This window comes from Pygocentrus nattereri, chromosome 21, assembly GCF_015220715.1.
Source record: "Pygocentrus nattereri isolate fPygNat1 chromosome 21, fPygNat1.pri, whole genome shotgun sequence".
Lineage (NCBI taxonomy): Eukaryota > Metazoa > Chordata > Actinopteri > Characiformes > Serrasalmidae > Pygocentrus > Pygocentrus nattereri.
Window position 1 is genome coordinate 34,277,549 of NC_051231.1, and position 12,465 is coordinate 34,290,013.

At 47.1% G+C, this 12,465-nt stretch overlaps 1 protein-coding gene across 1 annotated transcript in view; it reads right to left on the bottom strand.

The window, feature by feature from the left end:
• The window catches only part of ssu72 (SSU72 homolog, RNA polymerase II CTD phosphatase), a 15,107-nt gene extending 3,089 nt beyond the window's left edge, over positions 1–12,018 (bottom strand). Inside the window, exons 1-3 of the mRNA XM_037532025.1 lie at positions 11,799–12,018; positions 8,555–8,698; positions 1,516–1,655 (exon numbers count right to left, since the gene is read on the bottom strand). Of these exons, the coding sequence (XP_037387922.1) occupies positions 1,516–1,655; positions 8,555–8,698; positions 11,799–11,878 (364 nt within the window). The 5' untranslated portion in view covers positions 11,879–12,018. The remainder of the gene's footprint in view (positions 1–1,515; positions 1,656–8,554; positions 8,699–11,798) is intronic.
• Between the last annotated feature and the right edge of the window lie 447 nt (positions 12,019–12,465).

Consider the following 12,465-nt stretch of genomic DNA (forward strand, 5'->3'; position numbering starts at 1 on the left):
AATTCTTGTTACTGTTTATTGTTTTTCTGTTTATCTGAATTATGAATACGACTTTATTCTGATGTATATTGTGATAAACTCACTGCTGAGGGAAGCTGGTTAAACATTCGCTTAGATCCCTAAAACTTTCACACAGTGCTATATAAATCCAAAGGAAGCTGTTTTACAGTAAAGGGGGGTCCTCAAAGCGTCGTCCTCGTGTCTCGTGCACAATATTTGAACTTCATCAGTGGGCAGGAGGTCAGGGATCCAGCCTCGTGACTGGAAGGTCACCGGTTCGATCCCCAGGGCCGACAGTCCATGACTGAGGTGTCCTTGAGCAAGACACCTAACCCCCAACTGCTCCCCGGGCGCCGTGGATAGGGCTGCCCACCGCTCCGGGCAAGTGTGCTCACTGCCCCCTAGTGTGTGTGTGTTCACTAGTGTGTATGTGGTGTTTCCCTTCACGGATGGGTTAAATGCGGAGGTGGAATTTCCCCGTTGTGGGACTAATAAGGGTCTCTTAATCTTAATCTAATCCATCCTGCAGACCTGGTTGTCGACGCAAACAGACGTAGCTTGCCTTCTTGCATGTTTTCCTGTCGATCGAACAAACCGACCGTGGCAGAACTCGCTCCAACTACAGGGTGTGTGTACGTCTGCAGTTAGAACTTAAAGCGGCGCTGAAACCATGTTGACCTCGACTAGCTCGAAAACCCGTGATGGTTTACGTCCGAACTAGGCTACGATCAAACTTGCGCTCAGCTGGTGCTGCAGACGTCCCTCTAACAGCTCCTCACAAAGTTCCTACATGAAACGGTTCTGAATTCACTGCCCGAAGATCCGAGACGCCGTTTTATGAGAGTTTTGAGAAGATTTTCAAAGCAACGTCTGGAGGTTTTTGTTATGCTACAGCAGAAACTTGTGCACACACTACTTGAGCGTGTATTACTGGCCGTTACGCCCTGAAAGATCTCCAGTCTTCGCAGAACCTGAGTCTTCAGATGTGAATCTTTTCAATGTCTACAGTTACCATCAGCTGATCCACTACATGTTGGGGCAGAACCTGATTTTTGGCTGAACTGTTGCTGTAAGAGCAGAATCAGGGTCACTAGTACACGAGAGAGAGAGAGAGAGAGAGAGAGAGAGAGAGAGAGAGAGAGAGAGAGAGAGAGAGAGAGAGAGAGAGAGAGAGAGAGAGAGAGAGAGAGAGAGAGACAGACAGACAGACAGACAGACAGACAGACAGACAGAGAGAGAGAGACAGACAGACAGACAGACAGACAGAGAGAGAGAGAGAGAGAGAGAGAGAGAGAGAGAGAGAGAGAGAGAGAGAGAGAGAGAGAGAGAGAGAGAGAGAGAGAGAGAGGGAGGGGGAGAGAGAGAGAGAGAGAGAGAGAGAGAGAGAGAGAGAGAGAGAGAGAGAGAGAGAGAGAGAGAGAGAGAGAGAGAGAGAGAGAGAGAGAGAGAGAGAGAGAGAGAGAGAGAGAGACACAGAGAGAGAGAGAGAGAGAATAAACAACATAAGCTGCTCACCTTCCACCACCTGGTCATACACCCTCTCCTCGCATGTGATGACCAAATCAAACTGCTCTTTGCAGCTCTGGAACCGCTCCGGCCTCGGCTTAATGCGCTTATTCCGCTCCAGCATGTGCAGAATACCGTTCTGTGTGTATCTGAGCAACAGCAGGGTCAAGGAAACACGGCAGAGGAGGAGCACACGCAGAAACAGACGGCAGTGCAAAGGAAAACAAAGCATCTCAGGCTTAGAGGTGTGCGCAGTGCTGGATCAGGATGATCAGAGTGGGATTTGGAGGCACAGCAATAATAAATGTACTATATAAATGTGACTAATTTACTGTAAATGCAGAGCACAAGGAACGAAACTGGGGGTCTGAAACTGGGCAACGTCTACTGTGACCTCTAATTAGCAAAGCCTTCAGGGCACTGAGGGAAGGGAGGCGCTCGTCTCTGCAGAGCTGCAGCCCAGAAGGAACCTAGTTTGACGCCCCTGAATAAGACAGTTTTAGAAATGCTCCCATTCACTTCACTGAAGCATCACAGACAAAAATTCTGCAGAATTGTGTGTTCGAGGTATAAACAGAGAGATTCTGGGCGGTTTGGTGTGAAACGGTTCAGACGTCTTTACAGTGGTGGTGATGGGAACCAGGCGTCGCCATGACTACAACACAGATATAGACACTTTATTTACCATCCAGAACCTCCAGAGAACCCACACGAGTCTTCTGAGCTTATATGGAATGTTGATGATGGAAAACAGTGGAAAATCTGGAATAATGAGTTTTCTTTGGGGACTATTTTGCCGCACAGCGCCCTGCATGTCTCCCTCCACCATGAATGGAGTTGAAGTTCTCTAAACTCTCATAAAACAGCGTCTCAGTCATCAGGCAGTGAATTCAGAACCAGTTCATGTAGGAACTTTCTGTAGGAGCTTTTAGAGGGACGTCTGGTTCCTATCACCACCACTGTGAGCGGTTCTGACTCGGTACGTTTATCTAGAACCGAGCATTTCACACCAAACCGCTCTGATTACGTCTCAACCCGTTTCTTATGCAAAAAATGAAATAAATAAAATTAAAATAAGGGTGGAATTCCCCTTTGAGCCAAAAGTGACTGTAGGAATAGGGACGCTCTCATCACACCTCCTTTTAGCTGAGGTTATCCGACCAACCGAGCGAATCCTGCCCTGATCAAACTGAGCTTAACTCATACTCTCAGCAGTCTGAGCTGATAAAGCAGCATGCAGCTCCAACTGTGGAGCTTCTGCGCCCCCTAATGGTCAAACAGCACCAACACATAAACGTGTCTGGGGACTTTTCCCCCCTAAATGCAGAGCAGGACTGACGGGTCAACCAAACTGCTGCTAAACCTTACACGATATCTAGAATGGTGACGATTAGGGAGCGTCATCAAGCCACTCGTCTGAAGTTTCAGTATGTCCTCAACCTATATCTCAATCTGTCCAACACCGCCTTCAAACAAACATTCAGAAATATCGTTTTCCACTATGAAGCCCCTCGTGAAGCCGCCTGAAGCCCCTTTACAACACACTTCTTTACCCACTCCCCGATGCACTGGGGCAAAACTCACTACTGCCCCTCAGATACACCAACATCTAACTGACTCCGAGCCCACAGGGTCCTGAACACAGCAGGCACTCACTGCAACACCCTATTCAGGAATACCAGCCACTTCAGGGCGGGACTGAGAGTTAATAAAGGCTTAATAAACAAACAAACCCTAGCTGGACTGGAATGGAGGAACCTCAACTGGCCATAACGTCCACTTCATCATGACTACACCAACAGAGAGACAGAACCACTGTACAAGAACAAGCCACACACACTAACATTAGAACCATCACAAGTCACAGTATTCACATCAGCCGGAGTTAGAGACCCGGTACTAGATACACTATAACCTAATGTCCATCTAACATACACCCCTAAAAAAAGAAAAGATGGATCTTCAAGGGTTCTTTAGCAAAGACAGTGGTTTTATGTAGAACCATGGAGACTCAAAGAATTATTTGCCTGCTTAAATGGTTCTCTGCATGGTGAACCGGTTCTATATTGCATCAAAAAAATACTTCTGCTACTGTAACGATGTCAAGTTCTAACAATAGAAGGTTTTTCTACATAGAACCATATAGAACACATTCTCCATCAACCTGAAGAATTTAAGCAGGCCAATGGGTATTTGAGTGATCATGGTTCTACACAGAACCGTTTTCTTTACTAAAGAACCCTTGAAGAACCATCTTCAAGGCTGAAGCAGTGGGCTTCACGTCCTCCTTTGCTTATGAGGAAATAAATTCGGACTGTTCTGCGTATTAAACCGAGTAAGATGCGCATCGTAGTCGTCACGGCTTCTTTAAAAGGAGGAGGAACAGCGTCGGAGAGAAACGTTCACCGTGCACAAAAGACTCCGTTACTGATCCAAGACCAGCTCTGGCTCCGTTACCTGTGTTTTGGCTCCATCTACAGAGAACCAGCACTTCAGTGCAGCCTGGAGTACTGCGCCCGCCCCTGCTGGTCAACTGCAGCGTTTACAGGCTTTAGGCCCCAAACAGCTGCGTCAGCTCAGAGCTGTTGGCGGACCCTCTGAGCCAGAGCCACTCAGGAGCATCAAATCCAGTACTTTTACAGTACATCCAAGAAAAATACATCATTCAATACCAAATTACTCCACCTAGTCGGTCTCATCAACATCAGTGAGCCAATAAGCAAGCTTACTCAAAATCCTAGAAAGCTGATTGGCTGGATGAATTACATCAGTGCTTCTGCTCTGTTTGAACGCCCCCCTGTTAGAGAGTAAATTAATTACTGCTTTAAGCCACACCCACTGTTGCCGTGTAATCTAAAACTATAATTCAGGAGTCTGTAGTAGCACCTAGTGACCTGGTCGGTTTCGGTCTCTAATCGGACGCAGTGCAGCGCCTCTGCGCTCGGGCGGCTGCTGCTGCTCGGCCTCCGCAATTCATTCAGAAGCTCTAACAGAAGACCGAACTGTGCTCCAATGAGAATTTCAGCACATTCCCAATCTAACGAAGACTAGACCGGAGACAATAACGATATTCCTGGCCTTTTTTACTTTTACTAGAAGGGAATTTTATACGGAGCCTGTTAAAAGGTTTTGAATTCCCTTGGAAAAGCTGCACTTCGAGCTCAGAGATGGAGCAGCTCACTGGATGTTACACTGATCTTGGACCGAAACATGAGGACACTGTGGCTTCTCAGAACTAATGATTCTGTTACTGAGCGCAAACAGACTGAGGTGGAGTTTCCTCGCACTGTAAAAGCCACATGTACAGAGGCTGCAGCGGCCACCACCTCTGGTCCTGCATCCGCCGTCTGACGAGCACGTCTTTAGAGGAACACTGCTGACCAAAAAATTTAAAAACGGACTTGAGAAAAGCGGCAAATGATTACTAAACCACGCCAACCGGACTAGATCACACACACCCGGACAAAGCCGCGCAGGTCGAGGGGGAAAAGGGTCATCATCCGTTTTTTATCCTCAAAAAATAAACAAAGCAGGATCTCTGGAGTGAAAAATGCTAAATGTTTCTCTAAGACTGGATGAGTTGTTTATTACAGTCGACACTCGGCCTGTTTTTCATCCCAGATCACATCCACAGAATCACTCGGAGCGTGGGAAGCGGTATTCTTCTACTTGCTACAGTAGAAAGTGCCCCAACGTCTTCAGGCCCAAATGTTTTGAGGGCAAGTTCAGCAACAGGCAACTAATGGACGCACCAGAAAACGAGATTTGAGTGCTTATACACTTATACACACACACACACTCACTCTATATATATATATATATATATATATATATACACATATATATATACACACACATACACACACACCATGTGGTAACAAGTACACACACACACCTCATGTGGTAACAAGTACACACACACACCTCATGTGGTAACAAGTACACACACACACACACACACATTATATATACACACACACACCATGTGGTAACAAGTACACACACAGTCAATAAAAGGGCACATGATTTACAGCAGATCAGCAGCTGGGAGGACGGTGAGGATCACCTGGGGAAGCTGAGAGAAGCACCTTGTGCGTCGGCGCTGCAGACGGCGCGCAGACGGCGTGTCTTCCTGCCTCAGTGTTGGCTAACAGGCTAAACCTGTGACTCCGTGCGGTCACTCTGAGGGACTAGAGAGTTTCGGTCTGTGGAAAAAGCCCAGAAAGGCAAACTAACAGAAATACAGCCGTCATATAAACGGCTTTAAGAAGAACGGGTTTTAGTACTTTTACTCAGGTAAATACTTTAATAACTGCGTATATCACAGCTGTCCAATGAAAGTCGGTGTAACCGCTGCTCCGTTTCTCACGACATCTTTGACAGCCTCTGCGTTCCACACGCATTCATGCATAAAAACGGCGGGAGATGTTTCTGCACCAGTCACCAGTACGAATAATCCTCGTGCGCTAAACTGAAGCAGCCTATTCAAACGGACACGCCGGAAAGTTCTGTGACTGCATGATTAGATACGATTAAGATTTCCCCCTTTTATTTAAAGTCCTCGTATCTAAAGCAGGTATTTCCTCTGAACACAGGAGCAAATACTCCAATAAAAACAATTTATTTCCCCACCAGAACGAATGATCTTCGGCCTAAACTCGCGGAGACTCTTCCCGCAGACACACAGGCCGATCCTGCGGCTGAATCACTAGAGATCAAAGTGTTTCCCCCTTTTAATAATCTTCACTAAAAGCAGCACCTGGTTCATCACCAGGGAGACGCATATTAAAAACCAGCTTCTTCCTCCAGACGGTAACCGAGATGCGTGAAAGGCATAAGAGGCTTAAACCGCTGAAAGGGTCTAAACCCCAGGCTAGAAACGATACTACACTGCAGAAGGTCAGACTGCGTGTGGTAAACGAGCACATTAACCAGTTTAGCTCAAATCACCGACTGAAAGATTCACTCGTTCAGTCTAATAGAGCTGCTTCATTAACTCGTCACCACACGAAGCCGTGTTTTTCAGGCAGACCTGCCGAGACTTTCCGGCGTATAAAAGCCTCCCGTTCCAGTCGTCCACGCATGAAAGCGTCGCTGCGCAATGAACCCGAAGCTCATGCGTCTTCATGTAGACTCACTCAGCGACTCAGTTATTACACCAAGCCCAGACCGGGGTGAGCGCCATGGAGACGGATATTAAAGACAATATTTCTCCTCCAGACAGGAATCCTGAGGCCCGTCGTGATGCCATGCCTATGAAAGAAAAGCTGTCTCTCTCCCATGGGAGTCGTCCTCGTATACAGAGCAACAACTTGCTCGAGTATAAGAGCAAATAATGGCGTGACAAGGCGCGCACACACACACACACACACACACACACATCCCTGTATAAAAAGGCAGTTTTCCTGGCAGCAATGAATTATAGGAAGATGGACTTGGAAAAATCGATGTTCCTCCACCAAAGAGTGGCTTTAGCTGCTGAAAAAGGTGTGAAATGGCAAAAAAAACAGATTTTCCCTCCAGGATGAGCCGCCTTCGGATCCAGAACAAGCATCTTCTCTCAAGACAAGCGCATACGTGGATAAAGTGTGTGTAGCCGTGTTTGTTCCCGTGTCCATGTATAAAAAGGCACTTTTCCTCCCGTTTTCGTCATTCTTGTGTAAAAACAGTGAAGCTTCTGCAGCTGCACTACACCGACCCAACCAGCTAGCACCAACACATGGTTCTGTAGTACAGACAGTGGTTCTATATAGAGCCATGAACACTCGTTTGCAGGCTTCAAGCGTTCTCCGCATGGAGAAATGGTTCAGGCTGATGAACGTGCGGTACACGGTTTCATAGGATCTTCTTCAAAAGGGTTCTTCTATTGTTACAAGCCAGACATTGTAAAAATAGAAAAACCCTTAGTGGTGCCTTAGAGAACCATATGCGTCATGTTCTCCATCAATCAGAAGAACCATTTCTCCATGCTTCCATGCTTTACATTAAAGAACCCTTCAGGAAACATCTCAGGAGTGTAGCAGTCGGTTTTTGAACCTCATTTGCTTGCAGTGAAGCAAATTCTGACTATTCTGTCTATTACTTTGCATCATAGCCTTCTATGGTTGGTTAGTGTAGTGGGCAACACCTCCGCCTTCCACGCTGTGGACTGGGGTCCAACAGCCTTCTCTAAACCAATAAGAGTCCTTGGGCAAGACTCCTAACCCCACCTTGGCCCACCTGTGTAAAAGGACCAAACTAAGTCGCTCTGGATAAGAGCGTCAGCCAATTGCCGTAAATCTACTTTAAAAAGGCTAAATCTGAGAAGAAAAGCGCGTCAGAGTGAAACGTTCACCGTTTTAGGTGTGCAAAACACTCCTTTCCTGCTCCGAGACCAATTCTGGCTCCATTATAAAGGTTCAAGCGCTGCAGCCCCTTAAACTAAAGGCTTAAACAGCCCCAAAACGCCAAAAAACGTGTTCTTCCTCCGCTATTGGTCGTCCTCAAAACGGCAGCTGTGTAAAGAGAAGCCAGTGCATCGATGCAACTGCTTAGCACCGACATGTAGGCCACTACTCTACGAACACTCCAGACACTAAAAATAACCTTTCCTACTCCCGACGGTCATCCTGAGGGCGGAAACGCAGCCTGTACAGCTGAGAGTGTCAAAACCCCACCTTACTGAACAGAAAGCGACTCCTTTCTCCACTTCGTCTTGGGATTCGAGCTTGTGGATCGACAGGGCACTGACGCAACACGTTGGCTAGCTCTGTGCCTGAATTACAGGACGGCTACTCGGGTGGAAACGAATGTTATGGGGATGAATATTAAAAATCCCTTCCTCTCTATAAAGTCATCCTGAGGGCCCACGGTGTCGCAGCCTGCTGAGAGTCTGGAGTCTAACGCGAAAAGCTACAAGCCATCCCTGAAACCTACACGTGTTCACCCCTGAACGCAGACTGGTGGTCTTTTTCCAGGTAGAACGTTCTATTTTCTGTGTTTTTGTTGGTGTAGTGACTCTGAAGGTGTGTAAGGGGGGGTGCGGTAAAGGTCTGTGTGTGTGGGATACAGTTCCTTGTCTTTTCGGACCAGGTCGCTGTACATCTGTTCGTATGTGGTTTTGAAGTCGTACACGTTTGGCTTGTCCGGAGCCGGCCCAGGGAGTTTCACGTGGGTTCCCGTCCCGAACGATCGCACGTCAAAGCCGCGCTTGCTGCAGGAACATGGAGAAAAAGTGAACAACCAGGATAAAACAAATGATATCACACAGTTCAAATGACTCGGCGGCTCCGAACGGACACCGAAAGACAGTCTCCTGCGTCACGAAGCTCACCTGCCCTCATTTTCCCTAAATTAAGGCTGTGTATGGATCTGGACGTGACGCTGTGAACGTCTGCATCACATACATTAAGGCTTTCTGTGAGTTTGTGGCCTTTCTGCCAATTTCTAGCTTATTATGTGCGAGCACATCACTGTTGATAAAACCTTGCATCTCCAGAATGTGTAACTTTACAGGAGAAGGAAAAAACCTGCTTGACTTTTAATGTAAGTCAATGGAAACAGAATTTTTTCCAAGTCATTTTGAGCCGGTTCGTTTGGTCAGTTCATCATGAAATCTACCCACAATGTAAAGGGCAGCAGGCATTTTCAAATTCCATAAAAAACTGAAAAACGACGAAAAATGGAGATACTGGGTTTTGTTCCGACAGCAGTGATATGCATGTCTGAGCGTGTAAATGAGTGTGCAATTGTTCGAAGGTCAAAGTGATGGTGAGCCACTTTGTGTTCACTTCAATGAAAGAAAAACCACACCAAACGACCAACACTCCAACAAGACAACGCAAGATGCCACAGGCATCGTTAGGAGACATTCAGGCACCGTTTAAAGCCCACTGAGATCCTGTGGAGCTACGCTGGGAGATGTTTGGAGAAGAAAAACCAAACCACTGTGTGTATTCGCAGAGAAGAGCCAGCGTATGATGACGCTTCTTTAAATGATCTACAAGCTTTAGAAAAAGCAGGCTAAAGCAGCAAGAGGTGGTCCTCAAGACAGGCAAAGTGTCTTGAGTCAGTGGCTTGATTTCTGCCAAACTCAGAAGGGCCACCCTGACCGCAATGCCGTCTAAGACAGACGTGAGCTCAGCCAGACCCTAATCTTCTCAGCTGTCGCTCTCCAGGTGCCCGGTCTCTCCAACAGGGCTCCTTTCCCAACATATGGTGCTAATCCAAACCAATCAAACCCATTCTTTATATACAAACGGTTGGATTGTATTTAAAAGAGTTTGCGATCAAGCCGGAACGCTGAGAATCCAGGACAGCGACCAGGAATGGATCTCCAAGATGGACAGGCGGCAAGCCTACCTGCAGACGAGGTAGGAGGCCTCGGCAGCGCTGGTGTATGAGGGATCCTCTTCAGTGCTCACTTACAGTCGTGATGACCTGAGCGGACTAATCGCACCACTTATTGATGTAAAGTTTAAATGATGCTTGAGAACTTCTTGAGCTGCTGGGTGAAGGACTGTGGGTGACCGAAGGTCTGGAGGGACACCTCGGTTGATTCCTTCAACTTCACGTAAACCAAGCCCTCATTTCTCAGGATCCCTACAAAACGTGGCGGCCTTCACCGGCGTAATGACCGAGAAAAGCAGCCGGTCATCACTCAAGAGCTTCTACAAGCCGCTGGCCGTCTCGGCTCCTTTTAGTGTGTGATCAATTTAAAAACGAACTAAAGAAGTTTTGAGCGTTTGGTTTGAGTAACACTCGTCAGCCACTCATAGTGGCTGGATTTTCCTTCTCCACACATTTTCCAACACACCCCAGTAAGACCTCGGCGGAATTTAAAGAGGAATTCCACAAATTTTCTACACCTTTGCTGCACAATTTAACTGCTGAAACGCAAACATCGTTCAGATTGGTTTTGGTTCACGGTAGAGAAACTCGCCGACTCAAGACGTCTTCACAGTGGTGGTGATGGGAACCAGGCGTCGCCATGACTACAACACAGATATAGACACTTTATTTACCATCCAGAACCACCAGAGAACCTACACGAGTCTTCTGAGCTTATATGGAATGTTGATGATGGAAAACAGTGGAAAATCTGGAATACTGAGTTTTCTTTGGGGACTATTTTGCCGCACAGCGCCCTGCATGTCTCCCTCCACCATGAATGGAGTTGAAGTTCTCTAAACTCTCATAAAACAGCGTCTCAGTCATCAGGCAGTGAATTCAGAACCAGTTCATGTAGGAACTTTCTGTAGGAGCTTTTAGAGGGACGTCTGGTTCCCATCACCACCACTGTGAGCGGTTCTGACTCGGTAAGTTTATCTAGAACAGAGCGTTTCACACAGAAGCGCTGCGTTTACGTCTGAACCAGTTAATTGTGCAGCATTTGAGAAATCAGTGGAGTTCCCCTGTCAGGGACTGCGTGGCGTCCTGCGGCATCTCGCGGGAATCTCCCTCGTCTGTTGCGGTTTTCCTCCTTTAAGTGAACAAACAAAACAAACAGTGACTTAAATAACAACACATTAAAAAGGTTCTCCAAGGGTTCTTTAGTAAAGGCAATGGTCCAGCAATTCTACATAGAGCCATTTCATGCTTAAACGGTTCTTCGGATTGATGGAGAACGTTATACATGGTTCTGTGAGGAACCTTTTTTTGAAAATGCCTCTTTACAGCATCAAAAGGGCTCTTCTACGGTTACTAGCTTGACATCATACTGACAGCAGAACCCTTTTTGATGCCACACAGAACCCTAGAGAACATTCTCCATCGATCTCATGCTGGAATGTTTCTGCATGGAACTTATGGTTCTAAACAGAACCACTGCCTTTACTAGAGAACCCAAGTGTGTGTGTGTGTTAAAGTGTTTCTTCCGGTCGGTCGTTTAAAGCCTTCTTTTTAAAATCTCCCCCGTTTCCGGCTGAATGACACAGCAGGGCGGCTCCAAAAAGGCGACCTGGAGCCCAAAAAGCTCAGAAACGCGCAACCTGGGCGAAAACGGAGCCGCTCAGGACCACAAACTGGAACCTGATATGACAGGGAAGTCGGCTTCTTCCTGCTCGAACTGTCCCGTTCCACCTTAAACGGCGCAGCTGTTACGGTCCACTCTCCGGCGCCACAGCGCGACGGACTGCCCCATTTAAGGTGGAACGGGACAATTGGAGCAGGAAGCCACCGATGGAGGCTGCTGACACCGATTTCGCTGCCGAGGCTGAAACGCTCGGCCTCGCCGCGTCTCCTGCTCGCCGCTCGGGCTCAGAGGGCGCCGCTCCCCGCGTGTGCGGCAGGTCGTCCTCCTCTCTCTCGGTTACCTCAGGATGTTGTGAGCCTCCATGCTGCGGTTCTGGTTACTGGAGCAAACGACCGCCACGCGCAGCGGCTGGCTCGGCATCGTATTCACTGCTCTGACAGTAAAGTGGAGACGAAGCTGTTCGCCCGGCGGAGCGGCGGCGGAGCGGGTTTAGGGGTTCAGGGGAGAGAGAAACGCGCCGGATCCGCCGGAGAGAGCGGACTAAAATGGCGGAACGAGGCGAGGGAGCGCTGACGTTACGCCGCGTAGTGGGCGGGGCAGTGGGGCGGCGGGGCGGGGCTGGGCGTGACGTCACCCGGACAGACAGCGAGATCAGCAGAAATGCGCAAATAAATAATCGATAATCCCAAAAATACAGATTCCTGAATTATGAGGTGCAGTATATGTGTATATATTTACTGTATAGTATATACACTACAGTATATGCAGTTATTTTCTCTTGCGATTTCAATGTTTGTCAAATTTAATTTTTCCTTTTTGTAATTGCTTCATTTTATTTATATATATATATATATATATATATATATATATATATATATATATATATATATATATATATATATATATATATATATAATATCACTGTTGTCAGATCAAAACGTCGTATCTCCAAAATGTTAACTTTACAGGAGAAGGAAAAAACTTACTTTATTCGTAATGGAAGTCAA